The 18,861-nt window shown below is 36.8% G+C and overlaps 2 protein-coding genes across 3 annotated transcripts; both read right to left on the reverse strand.

Moving 5' to 3' along the window:
- Positions 1–3,219: 3,219 nt before the first annotated feature.
- LOC108992893 lies at positions 3,220–7,554 on the reverse strand. 2 transcript variants are annotated; one of them, XM_018967613.2, is made up of 7 exons: positions 7,176–7,554; positions 6,993–7,073; positions 6,666–6,842; positions 5,621–5,791; positions 5,198–5,410; positions 5,013–5,080; positions 3,220–4,376 (listed from the first exon to the last, which is right to left on the reverse strand). In XM_018967613.2, the coding sequence occupies exons 1-7, from the start codon at positions 7,255–7,257 to the stop codon at positions 3,645–3,647; spliced, it is 1,524 nt and encodes a 507-aa protein (XP_018823158.1). In that variant the 5' UTR covers positions 7,258–7,554; the 3' UTR covers positions 3,220–3,644. The 2 variants fall into 2 exon arrangements, with proteins under 2 accessions (XP_018823158.1, XP_018823157.1); XM_018967612.2 differs by having other exon boundaries at positions 4,992–5,080.
- A 3,739-nt stretch (positions 7,555–11,293) lies between these two features.
- LOC108992856 (potassium transporter 8-like) lies at positions 11,294–18,454 on the reverse strand. The gene is made up of 8 exons (XM_018967547.2): positions 17,914–18,454; positions 17,328–17,814; positions 17,182–17,235; positions 13,879–14,139; positions 13,737–13,789; positions 13,114–13,237; positions 12,775–13,029; positions 11,294–12,390 (listed from the first exon to the last, which is right to left on the reverse strand). The coding sequence occupies exons 1-8, from the start codon at positions 17,950–17,952 to the stop codon at positions 11,339–11,341; spliced, it is 2,325 nt and encodes a 774-aa protein (XP_018823092.1). The 5' UTR covers positions 17,953–18,454; the 3' UTR covers positions 11,294–11,338.
- Positions 18,455–18,861: the final 407 nt, after the last annotated feature.

Genomic DNA, 18,861 nt, shown 5'->3' on the forward strand with positions numbered 1-18,861 from the left:
TACAATAAAAAAAAATATATTCATCATTTATCTTATCATTATTCTCTCTTCATTCTATTACGTGGTATTAGATAAAAAATTTAAAATATAATAAATAATCTCTAATTATCGAATATTATATTAAAAAATAATAAAAAAAAGAAAAAATTAAGATAATGAGTAACCTTATTATTCACAATATTATATTCACAATATTATACTCAAATTTATTGTGAATCAATCTCCGCTGGATTCGGAAAATCCGAACTGCTGGATTTTCGGATTGTTGAATGGTCCATTTCGTAGTATTAACTGCAAGTTTTGGTTGTTGCCCATCTGTCGTGTCGTCACTACGCTAGCTTGCACGTTTCTCTCTTTTATGGACAAACCTATAACTGAAATAAACGGCAGGGGAAAGGAATCAAAAGATAACCAATTCATGAAGTTGCATGAATCTCATCATCGCACTCCGCCACCATTTTCAACGCAACTGTTAATAGAACAGGCCAAAGTCTAGCCCTGTGAACTGCACCAAAAGACCAATGCTCTGATTCCAATCTCTTCTCTTACCTATCCACTGTAGTTTTTTGAATATGATCTCTGCTTTTGATTCCTGAAAATAGTTCCTTGAAGAAATTTCATTGGATGAATTTTCAGTCGCATTGAAGAGGGGTATGCGAAAAGAGGGATATATAAAAGGAAATGATCAGATGATTTCAATCAACTTTTTCTTCAATTTCAACTTCTTTTTCAGTTTCATCAACTCCAAGACCTCCACAAAAAAATAAAAATAAAAATTCTAACCTCCATTGTACATAGAGTATGAAAGACTATAAGAGACTGTAAATAAACATATTATAGTGGCAAAAATTTCGTAGACGTATACTTTATGCCGAACCATATAAATTTATGTATTTCTCTCTCTTTTACATTCTCAATATTTATTTTTTATTCATGACTATAGACGTATGCACAACCGTATGCCGGGAGTTCTAGACCATCGATTGAGGCCCAAATCGTCGTAGCGGACTGGAAATGACTTTCTCCCATTTTGGATTGTTGTGCAATTTTTGACATCAACAATTTTAGTCTTAATTTGTAGAGAGAGAGAGGCATTTGCAAAGTAGCAAAAGCAAAGAAGACTTGAAAGAGTTTTTTGCCACTTCAATTTTTCTAGCTGGCTGGTCATCATTTAGCTGCCGTCCAAACTTTCAATTTCTTAGGTTCAAACTCCATATTTGACTCAAAAAACCTTGTTTGAAAATCTATAGAATTTTTTCGTCATTTTGATGCTACACATGAGTTTCTGCTCAACTCCCATTTCCCATGCATTTTTTCTAATGTCATGGTAAGGCAAATCCTAGCCTGTTGCTAAAAGAAAAACAATTTTGTTTCAGGGTTTGCCAAATTTTGAGGATGTTTATGTTAGGATTTAAAAAAAAAAATTGCTACGATGATGTTCGAACAGCTTAGATACTGCATGGGACTTGATATTAGCGAATGCAGACTGCAGTAAGGAAGAATTTGGTCAAATAATCAAGTTGGAACGGAATCTTTTAAGTTCAAATTTGTTTATCTCAGTTTTCTCCCCTCAAGATCATGACCTCAAGTTTCCACTTTTCCATCTTCAAAGTTGCCAGTAGACACCAAGATTAGATTCCACCCCCCAACAGTTTTCAACTTATCTGAGTTTCCTTTCGCAACATACACATTTCCGATGCGTGTTTGAACCTGGCATTTTTCCTCCATTTCTACCCAACCTTTTCTTTCTGGTATTTCGAAGAAACTTTCAATCTCTCGCTATAAATACCAGACTTGAATACCCAATTTCGCATCCCAGTTTCCTCTACACAAACAGAAGAGAGAAACCTTCTTTAAGCTTTCCACGTCCAGCATTAATCGATCCATCCATGGCTAGAAAACTATTTCAGGCTCGTCATTTCCTTGTCCTTGTCATATTCATCTTAAGCTTGGTTTTGCCATTTCCTACCACAGAAGCCCGCACTTTGCATGCTGCTCCTCAAAATATTCCCCACAATGCCACTCTGAAGCCCAGTCCAAGCCGAGGACAAGGAAGGAGGGATGGTTTTAATGTTAAAGCTTCTGGCCATGTGGTGAAACAGAGTTCAGATGGTCCAAGCCCCGGAGACAATCATTAATTAGTTTGTTCATTGTGCCCACCAGTGATGATTGATAAAGCTGCATGCATTACTGTTAGGGTCCAAATTACAGCATGGAATTTGTCACATGCAGGACGACGTGATAGAAATAATTGCTTGATTAAGCTTTCATTCATGAAACAAATTTGAATTATTTGTATGTTTTGAATATTGAATGTACCAAAAAAATAAAACTATTAATTTGTTCTTGATCGTTGCAATATAGTCCTAGATCTCATGAATAGTGTGTGTGTATATATATATATATATTTAATAACTATATGTTGGGGCAGGCCATTGAGGTGATGATTGCATCGTTCGTGTGTATATATGATAAATTAAAACATGATAAATTAAAAATCAATTATAAATTGATGCATAAATTGGAGTCTACAAATAATAAACGCATTTTTTAAAATGAAAATATTGGTAGTCCAATCACTATGATTTATTTTTATGAATTAATATGAAAAATAATATCAAGATAATAGTTATTTTTTTCAAATAACATTATATAGGAAAAATACTATTATTTTTAAATCTAAGAAGAAATATAAAAAATATATTAAGTTGTTAATTTCATCCACAAAAATTCAATAACCAGAATTAATTTCAATTTAGATTATTTTTAAGTTATTAATATTTCGTTATTACTATTATTATATTTTAATTAATATTAGAATAACAAAAAAAGTTAATTGTAATTTTAATGATATATCAAAGGGCAAAAATGTAATTACACAATTCATGAGGTTATTTTAATATTCTACACCAGAGGACAAAAACGTAAATTTAGAAATCAAACAAAAGTCGTTCATAATATTTTTAAGAAGAGGAAACTGATTTCTAGTTTAGCAACAAGAAGGATCAGAACACTGGTGGTAACATAGTTTTCTTTGTTAAGAACCTGTTTTGCACCACTGCCGCAGGCTCAATCAACCTACACCGAAAGAAGCGTAGGAACTCGGTAGATCGAGGACAGTTATATAAAGGATGAATATGAAATCAATAAGGTTATAAAGAGTTCCCTCAAATCACCAATTGATGTCAGTTATATAGACACTTGCGATTATATAACTGCATAATACGCTCCGATAATCTTGGATATGATGAATATCAAACTTTGGATAGACAATGATCAAAGAAGGAAACATTGTTATGAGCGAGAATCTCGAATAGGAAGGCTCGAAATTTCCTAGATGGTTATATCATTAACAGGGCTTGAATATACCGTTGATATCCTCTTGTGGCTACATGCTGCAGCCCCCCTTACTTCCCGTTCGCTGGGCTTGCAGTTACAGGTTGATCGGGCCTGGGGAAATATCTGTCCCTCCATTCTTGATTTCTAGTAAAAACAAACTACAATTCGGTTTTAGTCATATATTACATTCTCGTACTTCCTTTTACCAGAATGAAACTGTGGAGAACTAACATTACCCCTAAAAAAACAAAAACGAAAAACGAGCAGCACTAATACCATAAGGCTATAAGCTAGCAATCCCTTTACTAAAATAAAGCAGCACTCGATGATGGATGTCCATGAGAGTAACCCGTGTAATTAAATCGGGGTCTAATATTATGGTGATTATAGATAGGATCTCCATAGTCAACAGCCTTTATTACCACAGCTTCTCGCCGTCCATCCTGCTCTTGAACTGCCCCAAAGACTATTTCATTCGTTTCGCAGCTCTTCTCATAGTAAGTTTGTGGGCCAGATGAAAAATGCCTGTGATGATGCTGCTGTTGTTGCTGATGCTGCTGCCTATGCTGCTGTTGTTGCAGATGCTGCATGTACTGATGTTGTTGGCGGTAATCGCCATCCCAGCCATTATAGTAAGCTTGACTTTGCTTGATATTGTGGTTCCTCTCCAGGTCCTTGGTCATAAAAGGGTAGGTCTTTTTTGGTGTAGGTGGTCTAGTTTCTATTGATGGTGGTGGCTCATCCTCGTCAGGTATCACAAAGCTCTCCTGCATGGGCCATGCACTTGAATGTTTGTTCAGTTGTTGGTAGTGCTGATGATGGAGGAGGGGCTTTCTTCTGGAGCCTGAAAATAATCCCCCAAACATCTCAGCTACAGATGAGCCAGTGTTGAGGACAAGCTTCCCAAGAGAACTAAAGAATCCCTCTTCTGGTCTTTCAGGTTCATCTTCAGGTGGAATCAAGGGGGGCCTCACTGATTTAGGAGGTCTCTGATATGGTCCCACTGGTGAACCTTTCGTTATTGGTGCTCTTGAATTCTGGAATGTAAAAATATAAAACTAGTCATAGTCATATGATTAAGAGAATCAGTAGAGGAGAATTCCAGTTTGTTTCCATCATTGTGAATAATTTAACATTTAGTCGTTATCTGCCAGGAGAATCTTTTGGTTTTCGGGTTTAGAAAATTATTGGAAGTACATAAAATTAACTTGGAAAGTTTAACAGATCTTTCATTTTAAGGCAGCAGAACAACGCACTTAAAAGACAGATGCACATGCTGACATTTAAAAATGTTCAGAGACTTCAGAATTCAAACAATATTTGTGTGCGCATATATATTCTATTTCCAACATCCAAGATGCATGAATAAATAATTGTTTTTGGATAAGTACATAAATATATAATGACAAATTTGATATGTGATTAAAATACATATGGGACACATGCCCAATTCAATAGTAGTGAAAACAAAGAAAAAATGTGAATTCTTACACAACCATTCTAAGCCAGAGATAATAGCAAAATTGTAAATCTTTATTCTTTTAGGGACCAAACCGGAATATGATTGAAAAGTTTCAATTTGAAATTCACACTTGAGCTGAAGATTCCTATAGAGACACCTCTCTGGTCACTAACCCAATCTAATGACTTATATTTTTGGAAGAAAACATTACTTGCACCCTTCGTTGCAGCAATGCCAGCATGTAACCAAAAACCCCAGCTGCAACAAGAACTGCTATCCCTGCAATGTTAAAAACACTTTCTATACATCTCCATGACCTTGAATGAAAAAATGACAGATGAAAGTATTCATTGTTTTGAAGAATGAAAGATGAAACTTTCCATTGCTTCCTAATACCTAAATGGAAAGTACTATCATCCTGGTAAGAACAGTCATCATCATTTAGTTGGATCTCTCGAATTGCCCGGTTTCCTCTGTCTATAACCAAAAGTGAACAGCTAGCTCCAACATAAATCACATCAAAATCATTCGAAAACTTTGCATCTTCACTTGGACCGTCAACATGACCACCTCCTCGGTCCCATGCTCCACCTGCAATAGTTGTTACCCCTGCGAAAAGATTAAATAAAAAATCATATTTATTTATTCAGGTCCTATCCTAAAGTAGCAAGTGCCTAGGATGCCAAAATTTCAGCTACATGAGGACGGTGGGGATCTTTGAAAGAACTTTTTGCTCCCACCGTTTCATAACTTTTTAGCACTTTAAAAACAAAATTGATTTTTTAACCCCAGCAATCCCTTAAACATCAATACATTTACCTGAATCAGCGATCTTCCTAATAGCCATATTTGAAGTGTCTGCAATGTAAATGTTTCCCTTATCATCCACGGTAAGTCCTTTTGGGTGGTTCATCCTTGCCTCTCTTGGCTTCCCATCTACATGCCCAGAATACCCTTCAGGAGATCCAGCAACCAGCTTGGGCCTGCTATCTGCAGTATATTCATCCATTTTCACGCATAAGATTGATGGGTTTGATGAAAAGAATATGGTCAGCACCCAGGATATGGAGAAGAAACTTGATCAGATTGCAAAACTGAGATGTGTCTAGGCATCAGTTGTCCAAGAGGAAAAGAAATGAGAAACTTTATATTGTAGCTCGTTTGCATATCTAAATATAAAAAGAACTCAAGGAAACTTAAACCACCATTTGGTGCAACTGATTGATTTTCCCTGACTAAATCTAATGAAACAACTTTGAAAGCAAAAATGCAATTGGGCATCTATTAACCATATAAACAATTGAGTTGGTCATCGTCTTCAAGGGATTCAAAGGTATCTCATCAAAATAAATGGATGTCATTTTTTAAACGTAAAAGAACACAAAAGCCTGAATTGTGGTTAAGAAAGATAAAGGCCAACAAGATGAATGAAGAGGAAGTGTGGGGGCACTTGAGAGAATACGGTCTCAAACAAAAGAGATTTCCAAAAAGATGGAGTTGGTTTGGCAGAAACTAACTAAAAGGCCAATTGCACTTTCGAAAGTGGAGGCGTCAGCTAAACAAAAGCATATCGAACATATTTATAATGTTTCTCTAAGAACGAATTTGGATTCTGCCATGATTTCGCAAGGAAAGGAAACAAACAAAAAAAGAATGTCCCAAGTACGAAACTAAAGTCGGCTTACCTTAATAGAAAACCCATTTTACGAGACTTGAATTGGGTATTCGAAATAATACTTTATGAAAAGAAAATCAAGACCATAATATTCAAGAAAAATAGAATCTGATCGAACTAAAAACACAGTATCGGAAACAACGAAATGAGGCACAATTCCAAAACTGTTAAGAGCAAAAAGTATCTTACAACGAGACAATGGAGTTGAGATCTTGTACATATTACTGTTTTCAGAATCCAAAACAAGAAGCTCCCCACTTGGGGCCACCTCAACTGAGTATGGTTCAATGCCAAGCTTACTTCCATCAAATACCGTCTCCACCGTGTATCCCGCCTCAAATTTCATCATCGAACGATTAGAAACCGCTGAAATATCAAAGCCACAAAACTCATCAACCTGAAAAGTCCTTGTTTTTTTTTATTAACCTAACACTGCCAATGACAATCTCCAGCCTCCCATAAACAAACCCCAAAACAGGGCAAAACACACACACGAGCACGTTGAAATATCTATACCTGTCTTAGTGATGAACTTCTGTGTCCACAGCCACTTAATAAGAGCAGAGACCACATTGGAGACGACCCCACTAACAATTTCTGAAAATGTTTCAAAATGTCGAGAAAGTTTGAAACTTTAAAGCAGAGAATGTGAAAACGAAAATGTCGAGCCCAGGTGAAGTCGAGCCGTTTTATACTCACTTGCAGGATGTGTAGCTGAAGCTGAAGAAAACCCACCAAAAAGAACGACAAAAATAAGAGCCAAAATGACCCAATTTCTCATCGTTGCTGCCGTTCAGAGTAGAGCATGAAAGAAGGAACAAAATGCTCAAATGTGAAGGAGTAGAGGCCCACAGTGGCACAGACGGTGTTTGCCGACTCCACTTTACATGTTAATTAGTAAAATCTTCAGAGAGACAGAGAGAGAGAGGAAGAAGTGAAAGAGACGAGGAGGGCATAATGATCATGGAAGGCTAAGTGGTAAACAGAAGTAACAGAATTCGGAGGGGAGAACATAAAGGCAAAAGAGAGTGTGAAAGCAGAGTCAGGGGTGACAGCCAGAAGGAATCGTGTACCCTATGTTGTGCCTTAAAGATGCGTTTGTGTTAAATTGTTAATTAAGTTGTGTATTGTTTATCAAGTTGTGTTTTGTTATAGCAAGCTGAATTTGACAGCTCTTGGTTTCTCCGTAATTGGGGCGCCCCTAATTGAGTTAACCATGGCTGGAAGTCAAGTTTGCCACTTATTGCATGAAACTGAAACTGAGGAAATTGTCTAAATCATGGGCAAAGCTGTAATTTAAATTGTGGGTGCCCACCTTTGCCCATTTGGAACTACAGTTTTCAGGTTTTTAACTGGTGCAACCATGTGTTCTGCAGTTTTGGACCTGTTCTGGAAGACAGTCAAAGGTGTGGCTTACAAAGAAAGCAAAGTTTAACCAAATTGTTTACAGGCATCAAGACGGTTGCCTCCTCGGTCTCCTTTTAGCTCCTCCCTAATCTTTAGTGATTATTCCATTATTAATTATTATTATTATCGTGTTTTTATGCTTTCTTTGAAGTTTTACTTGAGGTGTTCTTTTCTTTTTGTTTCTTTCCCTCAGCTCATCACGTGCTGTTGGTTGGATCTCGTATCAAAGGTGACGTCTTTATCTGTATCTCTGAGAATGTTTTCATGTACTTTGAATTTATCTGCTGTTGCTGCGTCTTTGATGGTCGGAAGAGACAAATCTTTCTTTTCCTTTTCTTTTCTTTTCTGTTTGGCAGAAGGATTTGTTTGTCTCAAGGAGTAGATTAGCAGCGTATTGATTACGGTGGGTCAAACAATTCCAAGTTTTTGTTTTTAAGAATCAGTTATATCTTCTATTCTATCACCAATCTTCAGAAATCAGGACTCTATTCTAAAAAAGTCATTCAAAATTCACTTCTGTTTGATGACTTGATCTCTGCCCACAGAAAAACACAAACATCTTAGCTCTAACCCAACACTTTCATCAAGCGTACTCTGGTAAGCTTGCAGGACAAGGCCATTGAGGATTGTGCCAGCCACGTCATACATTCAAACGATAAGAGAGAAATTGAGCAGGCATGCTTGAACTGCATGATTGGGGAAAATAAATCTCCTCCCTTTTCTTCTCCAGACACTGCGCACTCAGAAGTTTCAGCATTGTTCCGACTTCCGGATTGTTCATTGACTCGCAGATAGAACTGATATGATTGTGTCATTTTGTAGACTTTTTTTTTTTTTGGCAAGGAAGACGGAATCTCCGTACTATATTAATAAGCTTCACTTATGACAAAAGAAAATCTTGTGCATAAAAAAACACTTCTCAACAACATACAAATCATAAACTTAACATAGTATATAACCTCCATTCCAGACATCAAACAGAAACCACCAAAAACATTTACTTAAACAAGCCTAACATAGGGTAAGCCAAGCTTGTCCATTCTTATTTCCCTTTTGAGTATGGAAGGAATATCTTGAGGGAGTCATTGTTAGGTGCATCCTCTCGCTCCTAATCGGGCTAAAAAGTCTGCCGAATCATTCCCTTCCCGATATATATGCATAACTTTAGAATCTAATCCTTTTAAGAGGTCTATTATTTCATCCCAGTAATCTTCTAAATGCCATTAGCATAGCTTGAAGTACTCAACCATCTAACCACCAAACTTGAATCTAATTCTAAATCAATATGGACCACTCCCATCTTTTTAACTAATCGCAAACCATGTAAAAGACCCAACAATTCAGCATAATTATTAGTACATTTTCCAAGGTGTACCGAGAAGGCCATGCGCAAGTCACCATGTGCATCTCTAATCACACCACCAGCCCCTGCATCACCAGGATTTCCAGTTGAGTTTCCATCAACATTCAGCTTATGTCGTCCCAATTTTGGCTTTGTCCATCGAATTAGTTTTGAAGTTGATCTTTTCAGCATTTTAATAGGGATATTGAGCTCCATAAGAATTATTTCGTCTTGTCTCAACAATAATTTCTCCACTTTGAGTTTTTCTTCCACTTTTGCGATCCATATCTTGATCTTGAACCACACCGTTTCAGCCAACTCTTTTACTCCTTCAATCTGTGCACTACACCTTCTCAACCATAGACACCAAGTCACAATAGATGGAATAATACCCAGTAGTTGCCCCATTTGAGAAGACTTTTTTGCTTTGGAGAACCAACCTTCTACTAACTGATTCCAAGAGCTGTCTGCAACTCTACCTAGTCCCACTTGCGCATATGCTTGTCTCCAAATTTCTTGTGCTCTATCACCAAGTGCTAGCACGTGGTTTATATCTTCATATATAACATTTAGGCAACAGTCGCATTTTGAGACTACGGGGATGCCCAATTTTCTTAGCTTGTCATCCACACTTAGAGCATTATTGAGAACTTTCCACATAATAACAGAAATACTTTTTAGTAGGCAAGAATGCCATATCCAATCTGACCATCTTACCTTTGGGGCTTTTACTCAAATACAGTTTTATGCACTCTTTGTAGAAAATTTTCCATCATTATTAGTTGTCCATACCAATAAATCTAATCCAGATTTGCTTTTACTAAGAACCTCCAACACTTTTTCAGCCATTTCTCCCCCCAACATTCGATGTAACATATCCATATCTCATCAATTTTCTATTTTGCAATCTTTAATTTTTAATCTTGTGGAGGCACCCATGGTAACCATATTACAAGGGGGGCATCATCCAGCTATTTATCAAACCAGAAAGATATATTTACATCCTTTATCTTCCATTTAGATAGGTTTAGAACTTTCGGAATACACGAGGATACCCTCCTCCAAAATCTAGTGCCTTTCCCTTGATCCACAAGAGAAATATGATTATTTCTTACATACTTAGCTTTGAAAAATTTTGTCCACAAAGAGTCTTCCACCATGAGCTTCCCCGCAAATTTCATGAAGAGTGACTTTTGAACATCTTTAAAATTTCTAAATCTCATTCCACCTTCTTTTGTTGGTAAGCATAGTTTTTCTCACGCCTTCCAATACTTTTTTAGCTTTCCTTTCCATATACCCTAGAAAAAGTTGCTCAAACTTTTATTTATACTTTTCAACACTGAAGCAAGTACAATATACAGTATTGAGTAAGTATGTGGGAAGACTCATTCGATCATACTTTAATGAGCACACGGCCCCATTTGCTAGTAATTTATTTGTTTCTTATCTCTAAACATAACAACTATATAATTAATATTCATTATTTTATTTTCCTTTGACATGACATTAAATGCAACTAACAGATAAGTGAAAAGTAATAAATATTCTTTTAATTATTTTATGTCACATATGCTGAAATGATGATTGTTAAAATGAAAATGAATAAAATCAATCATATAATAACTAAAAAGATTATTATAATTATATAATTAAGGTTTTTTTTTTCTCCATGGAAATTGGAATTCCTACATTTTTTTAACGAAATTGTTAAGAGTTTAAAATCTATGACCACTGATTTTGAAAACAGGAGGCATTCTTCGGAGATGGAACAAAATGAACCGTCATTCGAAGCGGAAATGGATTGACAAAAGAAAAATCGTTCTTTTCATGCGGAAGGCTACATATAGTCATTGTTACGTACTCTGTGTACTTCTTACGCATTTTATTAATATGATTGGTTAAAATAGTTATTTTATATTAAAATAAAATAACGCAACCAATCATATTAATAGAATGTGTAAAAAGTATACAAAAGTGACTGTATATAAAATTTTTGACCAATTTAAAGTTCTTCATGGATAGGCATATTGGAAGAGAGAGAAAGAGAGAGCATTTAAAACGACACAGATGCTGCTGAAAAGGAAGACTGCAAAGCTACAAGATACAATGACGATTAAACATGGTACACCATTCCCACCTCTAGAGTGGATGCATAAGGAAGGCTCAAAGCAAAAGTTGGTTCCCTAAAGTTTCTCCTTAAGAAATCGTAACCGAGATTAATCACCACTCTCTTCATCAGACTGGATCCTTTCTTTGCTCTCACATATGAATGCCCCTTTATAAATGCCATTCCTGCCTCCCTAGCATCCATTAGTTCTCGCAACTCCTCACGAGCATCCCTATCAATCTGTGGACTCTTTGGCAAAACAAATCTCACCCTCTTCCTAAGCTTTTTTGGGGAGTGAATCTCCCTTAACTCCGAAGTGCCTACCATTTCTCCAACATTTCCATCATCCTCACACATTCTTATACCTACTAGGTTTGATGATGAACTCCCCACAACTGTCATATATCCATCATTCTCCACATCTTCTGTTCCCTCATCGTTTGCTGGTCTCTCTGACCGGATGAATTCTGCAATGCTACACACGAGATCTTTTTCAAACTCGTTGTCATCCTTCTGAACATCCCGATAGCCATACCGTGCTATGCATCTATAGAGCCGGTACTCCTTGGGGCCAACTCTTCCCACCAAAAATCTTTCATTAGGTCTGACATGTGGCACCGGGACAGATTTGATACAGAGGAAGACCAAAACCTGGTGAAAAGCTGGGAGATTGGTGACAAAGTGAGAGAAAATAGCTGGGATCCCAGAAACCAGCTCGGTATGTATAAGTCCAATCCCCTTAACCCGAACAATTCCAAGACGAGGACCAAGACTGAGGAGCCAGTTGATGGGTACCTTATTTTGAACATCAAACTCATATTTCTTGAGTGTGCCATAATGCCAAATATACATAACAACTAGGAAGATAAATGAGAGGGCAATTGGGACCCAAGCTCCTTCACGGAACTTGATGAGTGAGGCTGAAAAGTAGAGTGCTTCAACGGAGCCGAAGAAGAATATAAAACAAATGGCTAGGAAGACACTTCTGTGCCAGCATAGGACGATAACTAGAGACATTAGACAGGTCGTCACGAGCATCACAGTTATAACTGCCAAACCTGTTCATAAGAAGAAGAGGATGCTGTAAAAATGATGTACATTATAGCTTATAAAACATTGCATTTAGCTTCTTCTTTTTTTGTGGGTTCAATAGTTGGCGTCTCAATAATCTTAAATAAAATAATTAGATTGTTTCTTGGGTGATTCCATTCCATATCAAGGCAGTTTTGACATCTAAAGATGGAGATGGACTTGACAGATTGCTGTCTTGGTAAAAGTGATAAGATTTTCATGCAGGCCAAAACCTGAGGGCCACCACAGTCAATTTTGTGATAAAATCCAACCGGATCCGACCAAGGAAAAAAAATGGGGAGTAAATAACATAAAAACAATCTTGTGTGTGTGCGCGCACAAAAACCAAACTTAGAAGTGGACAGTAGTACCTGCTGCATTGCCCATGCGTTTTGTGTCTCTAAAACCAATAGTAACAGCCAAGCATAACAGCATTAAAATCCAATTGATCTCCGGAATATAAATTTGGCCATGTATTTTAGATGACGTGTGGACAATTTTGACCCTTGGAAAGCAACCCAAAGCGGAGCACTGTTTGATTATGGAGAACGTCCCAGTGATGATGGCTTGACTTCCAACCACGGCTGCAAGTATGGCTATTGCCAGAACAGGCCATCTTATTTTCTCTGGAACAACAAGATCAGTACCTTAAATTGATTAATCCCCAATCCAAAATTTACCTATAATCTACATTACAATTATGCACCTACCCGGTACAGAGACATAGAATCCAATCTGATAGTGACTTTCAATAACATGATGCTTCGAAAGATAAGCAGCTTGCCCCATATATGCTAGGATCAAGGATGGGTAAACCATACAGGTGAAAGCAATCTGCAAGAAAGTGGCTTTCTGTGAAACAAGTAGCTTGCATTGTGGTGGTTTTTGCCACAGATTGTATGCATAATAATTTATCAAGGATGATATATGAGCTTAAATTAGTGAATCCCTTGTATAGTATGACCATGCAAGTCTTTTACTTGATATGTTGATATCTACTAGAGTAGACGCTGCCCAAGAACATATATTTAAGATTATTAACTATTTGCCGTATCCTCAAGGATTGGGCTTTTACAGGCCAAATATAAATATGGGTAATAGGATTTTTAGCTGCTGCAATGAGGGTAGAATGTCTTTTGAACACCGATGATCAGAAACTTCAGCAATTTGTTTTCCAAATCCATATACTCATTAGTATTAAAGGCGCAGGTAAAATATGTCCCATAGTATCTCATGACAGATGAAGCTAGTACATCTTTTTTATTTGATTTCAAGTCTGTTTTGGTCTGTACATGATGACTACAAGAAGAAGAGTCTGATTAGATTAATGTACCTTAATAGACAACTGTGAGAAGTGTCCCAGATCAGCAAACATAGCTTCTGAGCCTGAAATGTTGAAAATTTAGTAGTAGAGGAAAAATATTCCCATTGGGTATATGGCTAGACAACACAGTATGCTGTATATACTATTGTACCTGTTATGCACAAAAGAATTCCACCCAAGGACATCCAACCTCCCCGTTGTGTCTTCTTCAAAAATTTGTACATGTAGTAGGGAGAGAGTGCTTGGTAAACATGGGGATTCCAATGGAAGATATTATACACACCAATAGCACTGATGCAGAAAAGCCACGTAATCACAACAGGTGCAAAGAGGAACCCCACCCGATGGGTCCCATAATGCTGGAGAGCAAACAAGAAGACCAGTATGATGCAAGTAACTGGGACTTCAACATCTGCAGAATCAATGAACTTTGAGGGAACAGAATACCAGGCTCAAGCATATGAGAAATCATATTCCACAAGCATCACCCATATCCCTAATCAACCTCCACATCTTGTGTAAAGCATAAGATTATGTGGCTTCTTAAGAAGAAAATGAAGCTTCAATGTGCTTAGGAGTACTTGAAGCACATTTATGGACTAAAAAGGAAGGTCATTGAAGTTTTAAATCATCATAACTAAACTCAATGGGGGCTTGAATGGTCATCGCTAAGTGTCTAGTGTATAAGCATAGTCTTTAGAGCTTTCAGGTTCCTCTTTTGACAATATAAACAAATATATGAAAAGGAAAAAACAATAATATAAAACAAACATTGTATCATATGCATTTATAGCACAAAGTTCATATGCAATGAATGGGAATGGAATGATCTTCCTTTCACCTTAATTTGTGAAAGCTTGCTTCTCATATCTGCTTTTAAATTCCCAGTAACATATATATTTAATTAACCGATTGCCATCATAGGAGAATGAATATGAGTTCTGTAACTTTCTTCTGATAGAATAAAAACCATCCTAAGATTAGGGAAGCACACTTTGAAGGAAGGAAAATCAAATATTTCACAAAGAAGTTACAAGCTTTCAGGATCTGAAACGAGAACTCAGTAATGAAAGTGACAGGTGGTATGCTACGCTTTAGAGGAAGCTAGATGATGCAAGTATTCAGGACTAAGAAGTGCAGGCCAGGTGTGCTGGAGCTGTGAGAAAGAAAGCAGTAAAGAAACAGAGAAAAAAGGAGAAAAAAAAAAATAAATAAATAAACTTTATCTTTGGAAGCTGCATGGTGGTGTGAGAACCCGCACACAGATAGGAAGACTGAGAGAGCTGTAGAGGGGCTTTTTTTTTGGGGGGGGGGGGACAGTTTGTCGGGATCAAGGAACGACCCATGGCAGCAGAGTTTTAGCTTCAATAATTCCATCAACATTATATTTTTGATCATGTTCTTAACAGTTTTCAGCTTCAATTATTTTGCTCACTATCATATCTTTATTTAGCTTCAATAATTCGATTTGCATTAGATTTTCTATATGAGGAGGTAATTAAAAGTGGCAGTTATGACAATTTGAAGCCTTGAATTTTCCTTAAAAACCCTCAGGTCAAGTTCAACAATTTAATGAACGAATGATAGGGTTTCCCTAAAGCATGTGCACATGATATATCATTTGATGGAACTTGCACGTTTTCATGGATGATTCTGAAAGCACTTCCCAAAATCACAGGTATAGGCCATATGGGCTCACCTAAATGAACGTTATTAATTCATCTGCCATCTAAGAATTAAAATACTTTGACCTGCATTCAGTTCTTCCATCCACGCTTCATTTTACTGCTTTAAAAAACTAATTACATATAAATCTTGATTGCAGGGAGGACTTGATGTCAACCACCAATACACAGGTTGAGTATGAATTTAACTATGAGTTACATACCACGTGTACAAATAATGCCTTATAACTGTGTCATTTCCAATTGAAATGCGAACAGAGAAGAAAACTTTGAGACGGGACAAAGAGTCTTGAAAATTAAGAACTCCCATGTGATTTGTGATTGCTCTGAAGTAAGGTTTTTGTTGCTAACTACTTTTCGAAATGTGAATAAAGTAGTACCACCCTTTAAGAGAAAGGGACAAAAACATTCTAGGTTATGTTAGCAGGCATACACCTATAATTGCTAGGTCAGACTCCTCTAATCTAAGGGTGTATAATTTCATCAAATAGCCTATCAAAGTCCAATCCAATTAGGTTAATTTGTTGAACTAGGATGGATGGTGGGGAACACATTGCTCACATATTGCAATGGCCAGCAAGTGTAGACAGCAGGACCCGCAAAAAAGACTGCAGATAGTAGCCCACTAGTAGGAGGACGAATGAGACGATTACACCTATGATAGGAATAAGAAGGACAATGGAAGAACTAGTGGAGATCTAGAGAGTGGAAATGCAATACATATCTTCAGATATGATCCAAAGAGACTGAAGGAGATGATTAGACCACAGTGGTTGAAGTCGATAAAAGAATGATGATGCTGATGATTTCATTCTGGTATGTTATGCAGTACAATGCTTGGGACAGGAACTAGTGGGTCAAGGCTTGGTTGACACCAGGGTCACAACTATATGTATGCCTCATGGGAGACTTTAGTGTCAGACTTTATTTGGCTAGTCTAATAATAGTCATTATTCCAATTACAGGATCTAACAGTGAAATTGAATGCCCCCATCCCCATGTAATTTTATCCTATTCAGAGTCTTGTCCAAACTCATCTACCTTTTCTTCGCCTACTAAGGACAGCTTAACTTTATGAAAGGCAAAACTTTATGTCTTAGTCTTCTAATTTTATGAAGTTAAGCTTCTATCTTAGCCACAAATTGCATCTTTATTACTAAACAGGGCGCCATCAACTTGACCTTCTACATTGTTAATTTAAACATATTTTATTGTTTGATAGCGATTTGACTTTGATTAAAGCAGGTAGTTTGTCTTAATTACACACGTAGGGAATCACAATAATGGACTCTCCTAACTTGTCCACTAACTTCACATCTGTTCATCAGGGAAAAAAAAAAAAAAACAGAGAAAGAGAAAGAAAATGCTTTTGAAATTCAAATATTATTTAAACTATGCATATGCAACAGCAAATCAAGACTTGTACCTAACTATGATTTGATTCTTTAATCCTATTCACACCATGGATGTGATATAGACGCAAAAAAAAAAAATATCTCTGGAAAAGTGCACCCATAAGAACTCTGTATCCCTCACTGCCCACAGTAACTAGATACCAAGATCAGTGGAATATTTTCCTGATTACCTAATCATTTCAATTGTGTAGTCTTTTATCGATGCTTTTGAAGTGGATTTCTCTAAATAAAATTTTCAACATGTGATTAGTAAAAGTATTTTATTTGCAAATAAAAAAGAAGATCTACCAGATAGCGGAAAACCTCTGATGTAAGTTATATTTTCCGACATCGGCCGCTAGTTAAGGAACTTACATCGGTGGTGCTCGTTTGACATGGAGAGCTCCACTCCGGACACAGCCGAAAACACTACAGTGACCAAAACCAGAAAGAATTCTCAGTCAGTGAAATCCCAAGCTTACAACTTGAAACAGAATCGACGATATCATAACTTCAAATACCAGAAATTGCTGGTGTGAGCACCCCATCTCCAATGACCATACAAGTCCCAATCAAAGCCAGAACAAGCAGTAACTTTTGCAGCACTCTATACTTCTCCAATGTCGACTTTAACCTCCACCCTATACTTCCCTTATCGGATTCAATCCCGTGTTTTGTGTACTCCGATAGTTCCTCATCAGCGAGTTGACAATTGGGCAATGCGTTAACTCGGGCGTGCCGGCATAGCAATGAATACAAAGCAAAAGTCCCACCTTCACCATTATCATCAGCTCTAAGTACGATAAACACATACTTGAGTAGCGGTACCAGCGTGAGTGTCCAGAACACGAAGGACAAAACCCCATATATTTCCTCATTAGTCTCTGAATGCTTGATATCCTCAGCAAAAGTGCTTTTGTATACATATAAAGGAGAAGTACTTAAATCTCCATAGACAACGCCCAAGCTCTGATAAGCCAATATTAGCACTGTCTTCCATGAATCTTTCTGAAACAAAAAAAAAAAAAAACAAGAAGATGATCAGAAAGTCCGGGAGTTCTCAAAAGATTTTCAAGATACTCATGAACACTGTACCAGATGTCTTACCTTGATTGGCTGGTTAGGGATCACACCCTCCAAATCCATGCTGGCTTGTCTTGGAATCACAGAAAGTACATTCTCCGAACAAGTAGAACGAAAGTAAGGACGAACCCAGATAGATTAACACCCACCCCAGTTCGAAGAAGCCGAAGAAAACCAAAAAGAAAAACCTTCTAGATAATATCGAATTGTTTCACTTGGAAGTGCAGAAAGTGATTCATGACCCACCAACCCTTTTATCCCAATAAAAAAGAAAAGAAAAGAAAAGAAAAACCGATCAACGAACGTAGATAAAACAAGAATAAACGCGAAACGCCAAGAACGTAAATCAAGAATGGTATTGAAAGAAGGTGGTGGTGGATGGAATTGGAGCTATATAAGTATGTTGAGGGGTATTGTTTATTCAATTTTTTTTTTTTCGTGAATACCGGTGGGTTTTGGGTGGTTTGCTTGCTTTGTATTAGTTCAGATTCTATATGGAATCTTGTGTCCTCTTCCTCCACTTGTCGTTCACTGAAACATACATCTGCTTTTTGGAAAGTCGAGTGTGTGTTCTGTAAACGAGGAAGGCACTTAAGAAATTCTTTCGACGCCTCTCTCTCTCTCTCTCTCACACACTTGATAACTGAAAGCAACTTTTCATCTGAGATTACAAGCCTTAACACGGATATTTTCTCGGAAGTGGACCACAATTAATTCAATTAACCACTCGTTTGTGTTTATAATTCTTCTTAATTTATTTTATTTTATTATTATAATTTTTTTAAATTCTTATAAAAAAATAAAATAAATAATTTAATTTTTTTAAATCTTCTTAAAATAAAATAATATTAAAAATATTTTATTTAATTTTTAAACTTTAATCTAATTTTATATCTTATCTATAAAAATAAACGAGACCTAAATAATCACTTACCCACTGAAACGAAAACAAAAATCAATGGTCGATATAAA

Source organism: Juglans regia, chromosome 1, assembly GCF_001411555.2.
Source record: "Juglans regia cultivar Chandler chromosome 1, Walnut 2.0, whole genome shotgun sequence".
In the NCBI taxonomy this organism is placed as follows: Eukaryota; Viridiplantae; Streptophyta; class Magnoliopsida; order Fagales; family Juglandaceae; genus Juglans; species Juglans regia.